Raw genomic sequence first — 20,019 nt, forward strand, 5'->3', positions numbered from 1 at the left:
CTCATATTCGTGTTTATTCGTTTAACAGCTCGTGTTTGTTTACCCGCTAAACGAGCGGGCTCGCGAACGAGTTTGCTTAGTACTTATCGAGCACGTTCAAGAGCTTCTTCGTGAACAAGCTCGTTTAGTACTTATCGAGCTCGTTCGTGAGCTCGTTCGCGAACTTGTTCATTTTGCGGCTAAACGAACGAACACGAGCTAAACACGAACCTAGCATGAACATTATAAAATCTAAACGAACCGAACATGAACACTCCGTTCAAAGTTCGACTGAAGATGAACACCTTATTCGCTAAACGAGCCGAACATAAACATTCCAAAACTCGGCTATGCTCGGTTCATTTACACCCCTACTGATTTCCATCATTAGCCCATTTACAAGTGAGGTAAAGTCTTGGTATTTATGCCTTATTTATTTTAGCTTTTATTTGGCGAGTCATTTTGTTTTTTAGCGAGTCGTTTTACTTGCCACTTGAATTTTTTTTATTTTCTTGTCTTTTGCTTTTTTGACACGTGTTCGCTATTATTTTTGGATTTGAGCCACGTAGCTTTATTTGATATAATGCGTACATATGTTCATTTATTATAGGGTTCCTTCTTTTCTAAATTTTTTTTTATTCCACTTTTTGTTATTTGCTACTTCATATTTGTATTTTCTCTATATTTTTTCCATATTTTTGAATCTTTGTCGTTGATCTCCATCTTTTGCTTTTCTTTATTTAATTTTAGGTACATTTATAGCTTTCATCGTGTTTTTTTAGGAGTATTTCAATTATTATTGTGTTCTCTTTTTTCCTTTTAGTTTTGCATTTTCTTGGTGTTCTTCATTTTTTTTATTTTTATTTTCTCATTTTGATCTTCCTTTCTTTTCAAATTCCAATTTTTGTTGTTAGTTATATTTTCCCGCCTTTAGATGTCGCCAAATAAGAAAATGAGAGTTCAGTTTGCTGTTATGGAAAGTACAAAGCCGTCTTTTATCCGAGGAGGACGTTTTGGTGATTCTTTTAAAATATTATTTTCTGAAGGCTACAGGGTTAGGGGACCCAATTTTCATACGAGGTCGTTCTGTTATCCTAGTTTGTCTCGGTTGTCTATAATCTTTGAGAAGCAGCTTATAGCCGGTCTTAGGTTTCCTCTAGATCTCTTCATCGCCGAGCTTTGTAGCGATTTAAATGTCGCTATAGGAGAACTTCATCCCGATACCATTCAAATTATTACCGCTTTTATAGAGACCTGTAGGCTTCAGTGGCAATCTCCTTCTATAAATGTTTTTCGTTACTTGGTTTCTTTATCTATGAACGATGAAGTTTTGATTTTTGCCAACAGTAGGAAGGGTCTGCATATCTTTTAGCTTCTTCCGCAATCTTGTTCAGGTTGGCCTGAAATATTTCCAGCATCTTTTTCAGTGTATCGTGGTAAATTTCTGAAAAAACCGAGTTAGGGTTGGCGTTCCAGTTCCGTCCAGATTAGGGAAAGCAATCCACCTTAATCTATTGTGTTTGATATTGTAGGGTAGAATTCAGGTTGTTCTGATGAGAACTCCCTGTCGCGGTTGTGTTCAATCCGGTGATATTTATAGCGTCAACTCCAGTGACATTAGAAGTGTTGGAGGTGTTGATTCTGGTGTTTAAACCTTGTCCCAGCGTCTGATTCAAGTCTTTTGGATCTATCAGTTGCTTATTTTTGAGATTTAGTCTGTCAGAGTTCATAATAAGATTACTTTTCGAGTTCAGAAAAACTCTTTGGAATTTGAAGTTTTCAAGCTTTTATCACCGACAGCGCCAATTGATGGTGTATGTCCTCTTGATCGTAGGTTAAACCTGCAAAATAGAGTAAATGGTCAATCAGACGGTGGTTATCCGATTAACTCTCTGATATTTAATTCGGACTAGGCGCAAACAGCGTATTTTTTATATTCAATTCAGTTGTGATTGTAGGCATACCTCATGTCTTTATATAGTGCATGATGAACGCCTTGTAAGAGTTTGAATAGGAAAGTGATTCCTATTTAGTTGTATATATTTGAATAAGAAAATGATTTTTTATTTAATAAGAGTTCTATTTTAGGAGTGTCTTTTTAAATAGGTTTATCTTTATATATAAGAGTATATTTTCAAGTAAGAAAGTAATTTCGTAAGTTATTCTGTTTCCATGTTATGAAGTCCTTCGGCGACGCGCTTTGAACTCAATTTTGGATCTTACCGAATCCTATGAGATTCGGTCTTACTTGGAATTTGGGCGAATCCCCTTGAGCAGTCTTCAGTAATGGTGAAGTTTTTAGGACTCGGATGCTATTATATTTGGACTTTCACCTTGGGGAGTACTTGAATTCACTCGAATGAGCGGATCAGTGGCGGAACCAGGACTCCAACTCAGAAGGGTCGAAATTTATACGTTCGGCTATTTAAAAAATCAAACGGCTGTAAATATAAAGTAAATTTATTAATTTGTAGTTTTAGGGGCAGTTTTAACCGCCCCTACAAAGAAAAAACCGCCCCTAACATGTGTAGGGGCGGTTTCTAGGGGCGGTTATAACCACCCCTACTGAAAAAAAACCTAAAATTTCTATTTTTTTTTTAATTTTTTTCCGGAGAGGAGGGTCGGCCGACCCTCTTCGACCCTCCCTAGTTTCGCCTCTGGAGCGGATCCTGTACGACTCGGTTTATAGTATTTATTTTAAAATTTGGTTTCCACCATTGTTTCCATCAATTATAGTAACATTTAGACATATTTACTATGACATAATTAAAAATCACTATAAAATATCATATAATAACATTCATACAATGTTTAATAATCATTTATATTATATTAGTATTGTCTGTAACTATTTCGAATTTACACTGATGAGACGCTACTGTTGATTTTAAGTTTATTTAATAACTATTAAATTTATTGCTATATTAAATTTATGGTGAACTTCATCTGTCATTTTATCAAGATAGTTTCGTCATAATAAATAAACAATGAAAAACAATTTATTTCTTGATATTGTTATATTTGTTTTGTTATTAATTTTTTCATTCATTTATTATTGTAAAGAAAAGAAATAAATACAAACATGATACTTAAGTTAATCATACAATTCATTTATTGATATTAAAATAAATACAAACATGATACTTAAGTTAATAGAATATATATTATTGTAAAGAAAAGAAATAAGATGACAACTTTTCTTTTGAAACTAATGACAACTTTTTATTTATTATAATATACATTTATTTTTAACATTTTAAAAAAATTAAAAAAAATTATAAAATACAACAAATAAAATAAACTAAAAAGATTTGTCAAGTTATAATTCATGGTAGCTCTGAGTTCACAATACGAAGGAGTACATAAGATTTCATCTATTTTTTTAGTAGTAGCCAATTTAGATGACGTTTGTCAAAAAACCATTTAATTGTAACATGTTATTATTGTCATTCTTTCTTTGTTAAAGCATATACAAATTTCAAGAAAATTAAGCTACATAATATTCATATATACAAAATATTAGTTAACTTTTGATAACTGTAACTACTTTTAGAATAGCCAAATAATTAAGAACTACATATGTCTTTATAATTGATTTTCATCTAATTTAAATTTTCAAGTGAGAAGCATGAAATTGAAATGTAACTCTTTAAAAAATTAATCTTAATATACAGTTTTGCAATTTTATATCAAATTACGCATCTCTAAAAAAAATTGTATGATTTATATTCAAAATTATATTTATAGTTCTAGTGATTTTCGAACCGAATTGTATCGAATCGTTACAACCGAACAGTACCGAAAAATAAGATCCCCAAACCAAACCGTATAAATTTATAATACGGAATTAAAATCATTTTAAAAATTCCCGACTTTGTTAAGGTTCTAAAATTTTATCAATTTTTAGATTTTCCCGAACCGTGTTCACCCCTACTCATTTCTATTTCTACACTAATTTATTAAACCAAAGAACATTATAAAAAAAGATAATCATTTCTACTCCCAATTTCATTTTTTTATTTCCATTCTTATTTTGTAATTCTCGCTCCTAACTTTTAACCAAACATCCACTAATGGAATTAAAAAAATTGTGTAGTTTACTCTAAAATAGGCATATCAGATAATAATGTAATGCCTGTACCTACTAGTAGCACTGACTAGGCTGGTCTCTGAACTGAACCAGTGAGAACCGAAATTTAGAAAAAGCAGCAGGTTTCTTATTAAATTTCTACTGTTACAATCGTGCCTTCTGGGCAAGCAGAGCTCAAGGGCTAAAGCTAATCACCCCAAGCACAAGAAAAATTCCCATTCAATCAGTTTTACATACAACTAAAAAACTTTTAACTTAATCCTCTCAGAACAACTTGACATTACTACTAAAGTGAAAATTTATCCGCCCTTCGCAATCGAGCTGACAAATCAGCCGATAGAACGGCAAAATGTGTCAGCTTCATAATGCCCTCTTACGAGAACATTACACCTATTTTCTTCGCAAAATCATCTCCGTCCCCATCTCCTTCTCCAACCACATCCCCCTCCTCATCTTCTACATATTCTTCTCCACCTTCTACATTTTCACCCTCTTCATAATACTCCCCTTCATCACCTTGCTCGTATTCATACTCTCCCTCACCGTGATCATCGCCTTCGTACTCTTGATATTCTTCTACGCCATCATCAACTATCATTCCATCTTCAGTCTCAGGCTCACTTGGATTACGTAGCTGAGAAGAATAATGCTCATTATCAACAACTTCAGCATTTTCTACAGATTTGGAAACTTCATCTTTAACCACTCGTCTGTCCGCTTCATCCTCAGTCTCTGCAACTGTTGCTTTAATTTCTCTCCGATTAATGTCATCCTTGTTAGATGAGGAGTTCCCGCTACCAGAACCCGCTCCTCCAGCCTCTCGTTTTCTTTTCAGAATCTCGCTGAGAGGCATTGGCCCTTCAAACGATAGGTCACCTTCAGATGGTTGATGGCCATCCAAATATTTTCTCTTTCTAATTGATTGCTGTGTCATACCCTCCGTATTTAATACTCCTTTCAGCTCGGAAAGACTTTTAGGACCAGAAAAACCAGGATTTCTGTCATCTGGCATTTCTCTTCCTGTTCGATTACCTGTAAGACTTCTCCGTTCATTATCGTAATCATCGCCCATCCTTGCTTTCATTCTGTCACGAAGCTTGCCTTGATGAGACGGTATCTGCGACCTCCCTGGCGACAATCTATTCCTACTCCTACCCTTCTCTACTTCCCTTTCTGAACGTATCTCATCGGAAGATCTTCCTGGAAGCTTTAATCTACCAAGAAGGCGACTACTAATGTTGTGGGAGTTCCCTCTTGAAGAACTACGATACCCTCTCTCCTCAGCATGATTGTCATGGATAACATCATGGCTGACAACTGATCTCAACCCATCAACTCTTCTATGTTTTGATAGACGGTAACGGAGATCCACATCATCAGCGTGTTCAGGGCTATCTGCTTTAGAATAAACTCCCCTTTCTGGATGAGCTGGCCCTAACGCCATTCTTTCTGATGAAGACCTACGCTGATCCCAAGCATACCGCCCCTGCATGCGCTTGTAGGAATCATAGCCTCTTGGATCACGATAAGCTTCTCTGTCAATGTCATCCACTGGTCCATAATCAGCAGAATGACCCCTATCATACTCATCCATAGGATTCAAGCTCCTTCCTTCATGACCAGTTGTCCTTCCGTATTGATCTTCACCATGATAAAAATCAGAATTTCTCAACTCATCATCTACAAGAACATCAAAACCAGGAGATGACTCCTTCAAAAATTCATCAGCGTCCTTACCGTTCTGAAAACTTTGATCCTCTGGAACTTGTGACTGATGCAAACGATCGAAACGACTTGAGTTTCCATTTACCCCAGCATGAAGATTTGTCGCTTTGTATTTAGGAACCACACCATCAATGCTTTTAGAAGATGGTAGATTCTTCTCAACTTCTCCATTTCTGTGTGAAGCATACTCCGGTTTTCCCGCAGGTTTAGCTTCAGCAGATGCTTCAACTGTCTTTGAGAAACTTGCTTGTGGAATCTTCTGATCTTGCATGAATTTCTGAGGACCTCCATAGGTCTTTCTTTGAGGTGGGTGTTCAGAGCTGGATGAAGGTACTACTGGGAGTGATGGTTTGTTACTAGCAGGACTCGGTCCATGTGAGAAAGCACATTTATCGCCTTTTAAGCACAGTCCCTTCTGAAAGAATATGCATGGGACAGCTTGCTTCCCAGGATTTTGGGAAGTGGGCAAGGCAGGTGCCGCCGCCATATGCAACTTGGGCGCAGAAGATCCAGTAGGAGTTACTGCTTGGCTTCCAAACAAGCCATCAAGAGGCTGAAATGACAAAATATTATTAGAGATCCATTAGCTTAAAAAAAACAGACCACAAAAATAAGTCAATGTTTAAAATTACAAGTAGCTCATGAACTTTAAAAAATTAAGCAGTGTCAAAATAAAAGAACATAGACTTACTGGATGACGAAATCCACACTTCGGATTCAAGCAGTTCCCATTCAACCAATAGTAGCAATCCCTTGGATTAACCCGAGCATATTCACTATGGCGGTACTCACATTCACTTCCCTGATCGCAAAATTACAGCAAATGGTATTAGTTAAAACTTAAACCACTCGTAGATTAGAACTAAATAGATTGCTAGAAAGTAAAATAGAAAAATGAGAGTCATTACAAATTGCAGTACATGTTTATACAAGTAACTATTCCATGCAATACAAAGTAATTTCGTGTCTACAAACTTTGATACACTTAAATTCTGAATATAAATTCTCAGGTACTCATGCAAGTTGGCAAAAAGGCCATACAAAAACTGCAATTTACACAGGCTATACATCTAACCCATGGTTGCCAAACCCATTTGAACTGGTAGAAATATATGGTCAAGGATTAGAGGTTCAGCCGGATTTAAACAGTGATAAGTTCAAGGATCAGAGGTTCAACCAGTTTTAAACAGTGATTGACTAGTAATTAAAATAAATATTAATTTATTACGTTTCAATTAATAAATTATAACATGCATAATAAAAGATAGTAAACAGTGTCCTACTATACGTTAAAGCAACCATATATAAAATTATGTCTGAAGTATCAAAATTTCAAATTATATCAAATTCTTTATAAATATGCGACATTTGGTTTGAAACTTAAAATAGCCACAGATAGACATGGTGCCTCTTAAATTTGATTGATTATATATCTCATCTAATCCACCAGACTCTTTTTCAACAATGTGATCCAAACCAGAATAGTATTAAACATCAAAGAATCCTAAATTCCTGATAGAATAGAACTAAATGGCAATCTGACAGTGTAATTAGAACAGGGCATCAGATTCCCAAGACGGACAATATTTTAAGACAGAAGTAAAAAAAAGTTGGGATGAGCTAAAGGGAAAAGCAATAATACCTTTTTGCAGGTTAAAGGAGAAGCAAGAAAATAAACGCAATCTGTATTCCTCTTCAAAGCCTCTTCTTCTGAAGACAGTTTAGTTGTTGTTACTTGTTGTTGCTGCTGTTGTGTGGCTGCAGCCATTGTCTTCTTTTATTTCCCTATAAAAATCAAAATATTCAATTCAGATTATTAGAGAGAGAGCATAAGAAGAGCAAGAAAATATAAGAATTTAATTTGATATGAGGAAAGAAATAGAGATAACAGATTGAAAGATATCAAGGCACATGCTCATACAAAAACATGTACATACGAATAAGGCAAGTGTATAAGTTAAGACTTTTTACAATTTTTACGAAGAAAATATCTAAACGGTTATTCGCTATTTTCTTTGTTTAAAACGTTGAAATAATAGGATTGATAATCAACAAAACATGCTAGGTATAGGTATAACCTGGAAATTCAAAGACCGTGATTAAGTTTTATATACTTAAAGATACCAATGCCCTATGTTACAATGTTGATCCTAAAGAAATAAACACAACATCATAAATCTTATACCTTCTATAATTAAAAAAATGTCGTTTATTATGCCTTCAATGGATTTTCTTCATACTCCAAATTCAATGTTCCGAAGCTTCAATGAAGATGAAATGAATCTAAGATACTGGTTAACAACTTTAAGCCAACAAAGAATGCTTCCAAACCCAGATGTTATGAGCCTGAAAAACAACATCCAAAGTGATCAAAAGTCAAAAAGATGCTAAAATTGGGGAAAGACAAAAGCTTAGTAGCAAGAAAGCTGATCATTTAAATGAGCGAAGCTCAAATAACATTTTGAAATTGTCATGCAGATTATAATATATTGAATAAACTACAACAGAAATATACTATTATAAAACAAACAATAAAACTCTACTCCAACTGCCACACAGAGTAGCATAGATAATGAGCTTGATACATAAATCTCCCCTAAGAGTTTAACTCAATTGCATAACAGGCAATTAATTACAAATCTAAACTCCCCAAAGCAAAATCTTTCGACTTTTGAAATCCGATTATAAATCGTAATCCCTAATCCTTAGGCCCAATAGGACAAGAAAAGAAAAACAAATCTCTAAGTATACTAATCTGATCCAATGCTTACTCACTTTATATCCTAATTCTTGAATCAATCTATGAATCAAAATATGCATCAATTTTACATATAATTAAACAGCTCTTACTACTTTACTAAACAACTTAAAAATTTAAAAAGTACAGATTTAGGTTAACCCTAAAAAAGAACCCAAAAAAGATGCATATTTCTATATAGAAAATAAAAAAAAAACAGCAAAACAGCAAAAAGAATTAATAAATAAACGATAAAGGATAAATTTTTTTACTGAAATCTCAGATCTGGAAGAATCTAATAACAAAGAAAGAAAAACAAAACAAACAGAAAACCCTAAAATTTATAATTTAATTCAAATTTACAATTTAAAACATGAAGTAACATGAATAATAACAGAGACAGCACAGGATATGGTTACGCACTTGTAATTGAAGAAAGAAACTAAAAGAGCTGCCGCTGCGACGGCGGAGACGGCGGCGATAGGGTGGCTGGAGGGCGTAGATTGGTGTAAGGCTTAGTTTTAATTAGAGAGGTTGTGTGCGTTTCTTTATAGATTGTGAGATAGAGAGCCTAACACAAAAGGGTCCTTTTAGAAAAAATCAAAATATTTTATATATGTGTTAGGAAAATTTGCACCCTCAAACTTTTCTAAAGTGGATGTTTTAATAACTGAACTTTCTGTTTTGTGCAAATAAGTACAGAAACTTCTAAAAGATTGGTTCAAATTAGTGCTTATGCGTCTTTAAAGAACACTTTTACTCCACTTTTTTAAAACCTCCGCGATCAATTTTATGACATTTCATGTACTTCCATTCTAATTGAAGAAAACTTCATTACACATTGTTTGAAAAATTGTAATTTTATATGTGTATTTTCATATCTCGTGAGAAGGTTATTTGTATATGAAATCTTAACTTTTGTAATTGTAGCTGGACCTGTTTATGGGCCGGATTTGGATTGAACCTGCCGACTTTTTTTAATTTTTTATACAAGTCCAAGTCCGGTCCGAAACCCGACTTAAGTTTTATATTTGAGTTTTTTAGAGGTAATACGGGCTTAGCCCAAAATAATTAGAGAATTACGTTCTGAAGTTCCAAAATTGATATTTGTTATTTCATCTTCAATTATTCTATTTCTAACCTTTTTAATTTCAATTTTTATACTTTTAAAATTAGAAAAATACGATTGTAATCGTTGGGAGATTTGCATGTCGCTATTGTGGCGAGATTCTCGGCTTCCTTTTCTCCATTCAAACTCTGATTTCCTTTTCATTCAAACTTCCCATTTCAGTAGTTTTCAGAATTTTGAATTCATTTCAACTAGGTCAGCCTCTAAAAAATCCCCCCTCCCAAACAAAATTGAATAAATCGACATCTAATCCGAATTCTAGTAAAAGAAAAATCGATTTTGCTGCAATTCCAGCGACAATGAAGAATCGCAGAAAGCTTGTTCGTGAAGATGACGACAACGACTTCGAAGAGTTCGAGATCCCTGATAATCGTAGGGATAGGGCTGTTGCGGAACCCATTAGTTCTATAAAGGTATTTTTTTGATTTTTTTTCGTATTTTTTATATGTTTTCTACTCGTTTTTACTATCTTTAAGTTCATGTTTTGATGTTTGTTTATGTTTGAGTTTGTTTTTTCTTAGTATGTAATGATTTGTTAATAATATTTGTTTATCTTTGAGTTTGGTTGTCCTTGGTGCTACGAAGTTATAATTTTTCATAGTTGTTATATGATATTTATTGTTGTTTTGCTAGTCACAATTGTTATGATTTACTACAGAAGTGAATGTACTTAGTTTACCATGTTTTTAACAATCAAAATTAGTCTATAATGTTTAAACAATTTTTTGATTGCTTGTCAATGATATTAATCTAACTATTTTGTTGGTTAACCATAAGTTAACAGCTGGTTTATAGTTGGTTCTATTTTCTAATCATTTGTTATCCACTGGTTCACCACATATTTTGCATACTAATCATATTTTTATGTAAATGATTTGTTGTTTGTCAATGATATTGATCTAACTATTTTGTTGGTTAACCATAAGTTAACAACTGGTTAGAGAAGCTTCGGCCGGACATTAATCTTACATCTCTTCCTTATCGAAATGTAGCAGTTGGTGCATCATTTGCTGTTGTTCGGGTCTGATATTCCAACTCAGAAGGATAGGTGATTTTCTTTTAAATTTATTATTATATTAATCTATTCAATAACTGAGTAAGTGTTTTTTTCATAGTGATTGTGGTGCATTTGTTTTGGCGTTTGCTTAGCATTTGATCATGAACCGACCAATTTCGGCTGATTATACCATAGAGAATCATCGTGAGCATCTTGAATTTCTGTTGTATCGATAAAGACAAATAAAGATTGATAGAAATATTGACACTGACGAGGAGATTGAACCAAAACAAAAAAATGCAAGAAAAAAGACGGGAGAAGATTATTCCACATATTGCAATATATTTTGATTTTGTTAGCTATATGTCTTTTAGCATAATGAGAACTTCGATTAGTTAAATTTTGTGTTAACTATTTCACAATGTTTTTTGTACACAGTTGGTTACTATTTGGTATAATAAAGTGTTGATGAATTTTGTTTCTTTCTATTACATTATATTTTATTGAATTAAATATTCTTCTATACTAGCAACTCTATAATTGGTATTATAATGGTGGCCAGTAAATAAATCGTTTGTCAGTATGTATAATATTCGGTCAGCTTTTGGTTAACTTCTCAAACACTAATGAACTGTCAGTATATAGTTGGTCATCGTTTGGTTGACCATTGAGTAACTAATTAATAGAATATAAGTTTATCGGCGTTTTACTCACAATTCACTAATGGTGTACTAAAAATAAAATTAATAATTTTGTTGGTTAACTTCTGAAACACTAATGAACCGGTTATATTCAATTATAGTTGGTCATCGTTTGGTTGACCATTAGATAACTAATTAATAGACCATAAGTTTATCAGCGCTTTACTCATATTTCACTAATGGTGTACTAAAAGAATAATTAATAATTTTTTTAAAAAGTACAATTTGTTTAAAGTACATAATTTCAGTTTACCACAATTTACTAACAATTTATTATCAATATATTTAAAATAAAATTTATTACAAGTTAACCAACAGTTTACCCAACATTAACCATTGGTTAACCAACACCAGAAACAATACAAACACTCATAAGCATTTCTTCAAACACCAAAAGTGCAACATCAAAATCAACCACTGCCGACAACCACAGTCATCCACAACTATCAAATTAGACAATCTCTTCAAATCATAAAAAAAAATGAGAAAGCAAGAGGATCATTAAAGTAGAACAACTGCCACCTCCATTGGTGGTGCCACTATTGATGGTAGGAAGAATGACGACGTTTTCACTTCCGAGGAACGACGACGAGATGGAGAAGATGACATCACTGCTGGCATAGATGATACAAAAACGAGATGGAGAAGATGACATAGCTGAAAATAAGAATGACCTTGATCATAGAATCCAAACCCACCACCGCGACCTCCACTGAATCTTCAACTTTTTTCTCTTCAATTGATTGGATTCTTTGAATTTTTTTACTTTTGCATTAACATAATTTCTTGCTTTTTTCTCTGTTGTTTGATGCAATTCTTTGTAATCTCCCACTTTCGAAAATTGAATATTAGCAGATTTCATTAGATCAAAGATTTTTCTAATTAGGAAAGATTTGTGTGAATTAAAAGTTGAGAGAAATTTTAGGAGAATCTTTGATCAGAGCTAATTGTTACCTTAATCAACTATTAATCGTATATCTCTAATTTATGAAAGTTAATTTTGCAAGAAAAAAAGAAAGGAAAGATAATTATCTAAATGGAAAATCACAGGCGTATTTCTCTAATTATTTATAGTTAAGTTATACAATTGTCAATTTTTCTCTTTATATTTTGTACTCAAACCCGGTTCAAACACCATATTGTAAAATTGCGAGAATTTTTAAGAAGTTGTATTTCAATTCCATACTTCCTCATTGAAAATTTAAATTAAAAAAACAATTTTAAATAGCATATGTAGCTTGCAATTATTTAAATATTATAAAAGTAGTTGCATTTGTCAAATTGCTTTATAATATTTGAGCAGCGTGCCTTTTTGTTTTTTTTACTTGAAATTTGTTTATTTGAACTTGAGCAGATCATGTTAACGATCTACATCGTTCGTTACAAAATAAACGGTGTAGATTAATTTGATTAAAAACGTATTTTTTTTATCTACATCATTCATTTTATACTGAACGGTGTAAATCGTACTTAGATGAAATCTTTTATACTCTTTCGAATTATAAATTTAGAGATGGTATTGATTATAATGAGATCCGATTATAAATTCAGGGGACGCGTTAGCACTTTGTTCGATAAATTTTGTTTAAACATGTAAACGGTCAACTTTTTTTATTTAAACTGAATCTTTATAAATACAATTATAAAAACAATTGATATTAAATTTAAATTATTTAGTTTTAAATAAATTAAATAATTTTAATTTTAATAAATAAATTGTTATCAATAAATATAATTAAAATTAAATAGTTTGCAAAAAGATTCATAACTAAATAAAATAATTTTAAAAGTATAGTAATAATAATAGCATATTCATGAAAATTAAATGTAATTATAATTATAGTTTTAAATTGTACTTTTAATCAATTTGTATTTTTAAAATTATTAAAAATATATTAGTATAAGATTATTATAATATAAATTGTTAAATATTTTTTATAATATTATTGATTTAAATAGTGGTAACTCTGAAAAAACTCACTCTCTCTCTCTCTCAACCTGCTTAATGTCATTCACAATATCTTCAATCTCATTCAAGTAGCAGATATCCGAGTTCAAGGCATTTATCAACTGAACAACATCGCTTCGCCCTCTGCTATAATAATTTCTGAATAAAATGCTTTATTTTAGGCGGCACATTCATCTTCCAAACTGCACTCCAAGTCAAACTACTACCTGTCTCGCTACTCCCAGAAAAACTCGCCGGACGGTTTCCTTCAACAGCTATATAATAAGCTGATTTCACCGAAAAGAAACCAGTTTTTGAATAGTGCCATATCAACTTGTCCTCTTGACCAGAAGTATAAAATGAAGAACTATAGACACGGTGCTTATATTTAGAACGAAAAAGCAAGAATAAAAAATGGTCTATGAAGCTCAATATTTAAAAAGTATACAAAACAGTAAACATTTAAATTTGAACAGTTGGCTTTCAAAAACCCATTTTTCTTATTTAATTTTGTATTTTTTGACGGTGATGAATGGTGATTTTTTATCACATTTTTATCATTTCTATACATATATATTTTTGATTTTTTTAAAATTCATTCTTGAAGATTTGATTTGTTTTTTTTGTGAGTTTAGTTTATATTGATTCAATGATGATTTCTCAATCGGCTCTTGATTAGATAACTTATTTTGCGTTAGTTTAAACGTCAAATTCAAATTTTTTGATGAATTAAGATTTAGATCATATTGTTGAAGTACATATACAACGATGTAATTTGTTAATGGTATAAATAATGTTATAAAATTCTCATTATTTAAATTCCTTTTGTTTTGTCACCGTTAAAATTTACAACTTTAAATTTGTGTTGTTTCTTTTGTTTTATTTAAGTAGATCAAATATTAAATTTGATAATTTTCCTCAAAAATAAAATTTAATAGTTTTTGAATATTTTGATTCAGTTGATTTAACATATATTTTGATGAGTCTTTTAATATAATTAATCTTTGACAAAAGAAAATAGCTTAATATTAAAATTTTAATGAATTTAAATTGACTTTTTCTTCTAAACAATTGACTGAACTTTTTTTTTGATTTCACAAATGACTGAACTTAGTACCGATTAAATATTAAATTAGTCAAGATTAGAATCTTTTGCAATAGTTTGCATTTCAAAACTAAGCCACTTAGAGATGGGCTTTCACTCAAAGTCTCAAACTGATGTTTATACTGAGAAAATGATCAATATGGTCCCTAAAATCTATTAATTTGATAGAATGAAGTGTGTGACACGGTTTTATTTAATTCATTTAGAAGTTATAGCCAAAAAGCAATACAACTTCACTAAAACGGCAAGACCAAGTCTTCTCCAACTTTTGTTTTTCTCTTATCAATACACAAATGGCAGCCACTTCTTCTTTACATATACTCCTTTTAATCTTGCAGCTCATAATATTAGGGTTAGCTAAACCATGGGTTGTTGTTTATCATCACCAAAACTCATGACAACCATTCGTGTAGTTCATTTAAGTGGTTATGTGGAAGATTTTGATTCGCCAGTTTCAGTTAGCCAAATCACAGGCAGAAACTCTAAGCAATTCGTTTCAACAGCAACTCAGCTTCTTTCTACTGAGTCTAACAACTCGCTAAAACCAGAGACTCAACTTCAACCAGGCAATGTTTATTTCTTGCTGCCTTACTCAGCTTTACAATATGAAGATTCTCCTCTGGATTTAGTCAAGAGACTCACTTCAATAGCTAGCCAATACCATAAGGCTTCAAAAACTACACCGGCGGTGAACTCGGCGGTTATTAGTCCTCACCGGTCTGTCGGAGGTGGTACGCCGTGGAAACCGGTTCTTGATACTATTAGCGAGAAATCGTTTAATCGGAGTGAATCAGATGTAATTAAGGTGTAATAAGAATGATTGTTAAATTGTTTAAAATTAATTATTTTAAAATAACTTACCGTTCTATCTTTATTTTAATTCTTGTAGACAGTGTTTTAAAATTTTGACCGTGTTAGCGGTCGAACCAGTTAAACCGGAAACTGACCGGTGGTCTAATTTTAAAATTATAAAAAATCAAAATTTAGGATTGAACCGGATTGGACCAGATCAAACCAAAAAGAACCGTAAAAAATTGGGGGTTGAATTGGTAAATCGTAGATTGAAACGAATAACGAGAATTAGCGACGAAAAATTCTGTTGCTAAATACCTAAAATTTGTCACTAATTTTAATTTTTCACTTTTTTTAATAGAACTGTTTGAACCGGTCGTTGTACCAGTTGAATCGGGAATCGTTGGCCTCACTGGTTTGGTCAACAGTTCGGTTTTAAAAAAACTGATTTTAGATATAGTCGATATTCCATCAATTAATTTTTTAAAATCTTTTAGTAAGGGTTAATCTGTTTTATTTTTTTGTACAAAGAAGGAGGCGTAAGTCTAAAAAACACTAGCAAAGAACATTACGATGAAGTAATTGCTTTAACATCATGAATTTCATGGTAAGAGATTGCAATCATACTATTCGGCATTAGAGAGACTAAGTGATCTGCTGCAAAGTTAGTCTCTCAGTAAACATGAGTAATTATCAATTTCTAATCCTAATTAAGTGACCATGAATGTCAACAAGAAGGCTGTACTCAAACTCGAATTGATCTTATTTTGTCAACTTATACAATCATTATTTTAACAACTAACTGAGAGGTGAAAAATATCAAAAGGAAATTGAGAGGTAGCAACTTCAAGAAAATTGAGAGGTAACTGTTAATTAATGGGATTTCTCAGGGAAATTTTTATAACTCTTGTTATAAATTGCGCATTAAAATGATAATTATTCTACTGTAACAGTAACAGACCATCTTTTAGTGTTAAAAGTTGTTAGGGGATTTTTTTTTCTTTTAATGTGCGAATGATATTTAAATTACTTTACATGTCATGCACACTATTATAATAAAGTTAATAGTACAATTTTATTCGGGAACCAAATTATCCTAAGATTATTTTTCTGTTGAACAATCAATACTTCCTCCTCGAAAATTAAACAATTAAGCTCCATAAATAATTTCAACTCAACCCAATATGCTTGCTATAGACCAAAAGAAGCTAAAAATGAAAAATAGTAGGGTCAGAATGAAGAAATACTTACATAAACCTAATTTATCATATATAATTATGAACCATCTATTTATTGTTGACACGTGTCATACAATAAATGGGTGATTCATAAAGTGGTACCCAAAAATCAACAAAAATTCAGTTGAATTCGGAATTATTTACATAAACTTAATTTATCAAATATAATTATGAACCATCTATTTATTGTGTGACACGCGATAAATAAATATATCCAATAAATAAATATCTCATTAATTCACATTAAAATATCAATTAATAGTTTATTGATTATTAGTTAATATATTTATTGTTGACACGTGTCATACAATAAATGGGTGATTCATAAAGTGGTACCCAAAAATCAACAAAAATTCAGTTGAATTCGGAATTATTTATCTAAGAAATATAAAGACTTTAAATTCTAACTGCTCTCTTGAAAGAAACTAGCAAACCTATTCATCTTAATCACCTCACCATTCTTTTGGTTCTCTCATTGCCAATTTTGATCTAGACATATTTTATCAGTTTTTTTTAATTGGTCTATAAACCATTGAATCAGATGCATGATATAGATAACTTTCTACATGAGCTAATTCTGCATGTACAGGACTATAAACCATCCGTTAAATGTTTGATATGTATCATTATTAAATGTTATAATCAATTAATAAAGAGCGTTTCATTCTAATTAAAACTAATATGATATTTATTGATCGGTTAATTTCATTTAATAAGCATTTAATGAATGATTCTCAATTCTACATGACGAATTAAGTTCACACAAATATTTTTTCCTAATATATATTGTAACTCAAACCAAATATGCATTTTTGTGAGAAAAGAAGCTAGAAAATGGAAAATAATTCTCCAAGAGTGATATCCATAAGTAAAATTAAAGCTTTAGCTCATCAAGAATCAACACAAAGCCAGAGAATTAACTTAACACCACATGATCTCGGCCAGCTTTTGCTTGCACCCATTCAAAGAGGTCTTCTTTACCACAAACCAATTCTAAATTCATCACAATCCAAAAACTTCATAGAACACTTAAAATCCACTCTTTCTCGAACACTAGACTTCTTCTTCCCTCTTGCCGGCCGCTTAGCTACCGCCACGGATCACGACAATAGTAACACCGTGTCTTTCTTTATTGACTGCAACAATGCCGGGGCCGAATTTGCTCATGCCATAGCTGAAAATGTTACGGTTTCGGATATTCTCGAGCCCATTTATGTTCCGGACATTGTTCCCAACATGTTTTTTCCCCTCAACGGGGTTGTAAACTACGATGGTGTTTCGTATCCGTTGCTTGCGGTTCAAGTAACGGAGCTGGTCGATGGAGTATTTATCGGGTTAGCTATAAATCATTCGGTCGCTGATGGAGCCGCATTTTGGAATTTCGTCAATTCTTGGTCTGAAATCTCTCGTAAAACTTATCACAATGATAATAATCTTAATGATCAGATAATCTCAAAACCTCCTGTGATCGAACATTGGTTTCGAAATTGTAGTTATTCCGTTATCAAAATTCCGCTTTCGCTCATTGAAACCGATCATCGTGACGATCCCCCAATGCTGAAGAAGAGAATATTCCATTTCAGCAAAGAGAACATTTTAGGGTTAAAAGAAAAAGCCAATATAGAGGCAAAAGTTGATAATAACAATAACAAAATCTCGTCTCTTCAATCCGTTATCGCTCATATTTGGAAATCGCTAACACTAAATCGAAATCTTGATCCCCAAGAAGATACATTTTACTGCTTACCAATCGGTGTTCGATCAAGATTCGACCCACCGATCCCAGAAACGTATTTTGGAAACGCAACTCAAGCCGGGGTAGTAACAATGAAAGCACGAGATATACTAAAGAGCGGAATTGGATACATAGCTCGCGAGATGAACAAGATGATCGAACGTTGTACAGAAGAAAATGTGAGAAATAATCTAGAGGATTGGATAAAGAATCCAAATTTGATTAAATTGGCTCATGGAATTTCAAGAAAAGTAATGTTGGCAAGTAGTTTAATGAGATTTGATGTTTATGGTAATGATTTTGGCTGGGGAAAACCTATTGCAGTAAGAAGTGGACATGGAAACAGATTTGATGGGTTAATTGCAGTTTATCCAGGACCTGAACAAGGCAGTTTAGATGTTGAGGTTTGTGTTTTGCATGATGTTTTGCAGGCTATGGGGAGTGACTCCCAGTTCATGGATTTTGTCACTCTTTGAATGTTTTTTTACTTATACCATTTTCATGTAATTTCAATTGATAATATATAAAATAAATTAAATTATTTTTATTTATTAAATTATTTGATCACAATCAAAAAAAGTTATTTTAGATTTTACATCAGTAATAGTATGATTGTTTTCTATTTTTAGCAGACGAAAAATGTGTAATAGAATATATTTTTGAAAATTTTGACATTAAAGAAATATCTTGTCTAATATTGAGTTAGAACTAAGAAGGATTCCATGGCATTTAATGAGGAACAAGCAAAACTGAAACTGAAATTCAAATTTTAACGCTTCGTATGAATTAGGTTAATAGAAGGGAAAGAAAAGATAAGACAAAGGAATTGAACTTTTTTTTTGTTTGAATTTAATAATAGAAAGGAAAATTCTTACATAGTCCGGTCTATAAATTTTCCACACACCTATCCAATAAGGCGTTAGAAAATCTAACATAATTTTCTCTTTTTTTCTCATTTCTATGACATCTCATTGATAGGTCCATGAATTTTTCATGGACCGGATCTAGGTAAGAACTTCCCTCCATTCCAGTTACTCCCTAATTTAGGACGTAGAGAAATTAATCTTTCGTTGAAAATTTAAATAGCTTTAATATTTATATTAATTTTAGTAAAGATAAAAATATTCGGAATTATTTGTGAAATACCTGTTTTTTTTCTTCTTTTTTTTCTTTTCTTCTTCTTTCTTTTAATTTTCAGTTTGTCTCTTCCGTTCGTTTTTTCCGTTCGTTTTTCCGTTCGTCTACTTCTGATGGATTTCTCGCCTTTCTGGTCCTTATTCCGTTCGTCTCTTCCGTTCGCGCTAGTCCGTTCGTCTATTTCGTTCGCCCTATGAATTTCTCGACATCGTTTCTATATTTGTGTAATTTTTTTATGTTTTTTGTGATGATTTAAACATTTTATAAATGAATTATTGTAGACTATAATTTTTTTGTTTATAAAATTATTCTATTATCCATATAATTATTTTGTGTTTTTCTTATTCACAGATTTATTTATTACTAATGATTTTGTAAAAAACAAATTGATTTATGGTGTATTTGTAATGATTTTATAATATATTTACGTTATAGTGTATTTTTGGTGTATTTATAGTGTATTTCTGGTGTTTTTCGGGATATCTATGTTTGTTGGTGTATTTGCTGTTGTTTTTTTAATATATCTATGATGTATTTGTAGTGTTTATAGTGTATTTGTAGTGTTTATTGTGTATTTGCAGTGTTTTATGGTATAAACCACAAAAACACTACCAAAATACCATAAATATACTATATACACTATTCTTACATTATAAAAACATCATATATATACTATTGTTACACTATAAAAACACGATTAAAAAAA

At 31.9% G+C, this 20,019-nt stretch overlaps 2 protein-coding genes and 1 long non-coding RNA gene across 4 annotated transcripts; 2 read left to right on the forward strand and 1 right to left on the reverse strand.

The window, feature by feature from the left end:
• Positions 1–4,174: 4,174 nt before the first annotated feature.
• Positions 4,175–9,119, reverse strand: LOC126653646 (zinc finger CCCH domain-containing protein 17). 2 transcript variants are annotated; one of them, XM_050347592.2, is made up of 6 exons: positions 8,955–9,119; positions 7,980–8,140; positions 7,437–7,579; positions 6,486–6,596; positions 5,807–6,347; positions 4,175–5,710 (listed from the first exon to the last, which is right to left on the reverse strand). In XM_050347592.2, exons 3-6 carry the CDS (start codon positions 7,560–7,562, stop codon positions 4,443–4,445), a joined length of 2,046 nt encoding a protein of 681 aa, XP_050203549.1. In that variant the 5' UTR covers positions 7,563–7,579; positions 7,980–8,140; positions 8,955–9,119; the 3' UTR covers positions 4,175–4,442. The 2 variants fall into 2 exon arrangements, with proteins under 2 accessions (XP_050203549.1, XP_050203541.1); XM_050347584.2 differs by having other exon boundaries at positions 4,175–6,347; positions 8,955–9,118.
• A 727-nt stretch (positions 9,120–9,846) lies between these two features.
• On the forward strand, positions 9,847–11,071 carry LOC126665643 (uncharacterized). The gene is made up of 3 exons (XR_007637669.1): positions 9,847–10,073; positions 10,656–10,708; positions 10,776–11,071. It is a non-coding gene; the product is annotated as an uncharacterized LOC126665643 (long non-coding RNA).
• Positions 11,072–17,275: 6,204 nt separating this feature from the next.
• LOC126672533 (protein ENHANCED PSEUDOMONAS SUSCEPTIBILITY 1-like) lies at positions 17,276–18,732 on the forward strand. The gene has a single exon (XM_050366490.1). The coding sequence runs from the start codon at positions 17,276–17,278 to the stop codon at positions 18,650–18,652; it is 1,377 nt and encodes a 458-aa protein (XP_050222447.1). The 3' UTR covers positions 18,653–18,732.
• The last annotated feature ends 1,287 nt before the right edge of the window (positions 18,733–20,019 follow it).

The sequence above is a fragment of the Mercurialis annua genome, linkage group LG1-X (genome assembly GCF_937616625.2).
Source record: "Mercurialis annua linkage group LG1-X, ddMerAnnu1.2, whole genome shotgun sequence".
Lineage (NCBI taxonomy): Eukaryota > Viridiplantae > Streptophyta > Magnoliopsida > Malpighiales > Euphorbiaceae > Mercurialis > Mercurialis annua.

What these genes read in the sequence shown, in the direction of transcription:
- LOC126653646 (XM_050347584.2), bottom strand. Translation starts at nt 7,562, where the DNA reads ATGGCTGCAGCCACACAACAGCAGCAACAACAAGTAACAACAACTAAA. An exon ending in CTCCTTTAACCTGCAAAAAG is followed by an intron (nt 6,597 to 7,436) that starts GTATTATTGCTT and finishes TTTTGCGATCAG; the next exon opens with GGAAGTGAATGTGAGTACCG. An exon ending in AGTGTGGATTTCGTCATCCA is followed by an intron (nt 6,348 to 6,485) that starts GTAAGTCTATGT and finishes TTGTCATTTCAG; the next exon opens with CCTCTTGATGGCTTGTTTGG.
- LOC126672533 (XM_050366490.1), top strand. Translation starts at nt 17,276, where the DNA reads ATGGAAAATAATTCTCCAAGAGTGATATCCATAAGTAAAATTAAAGCT.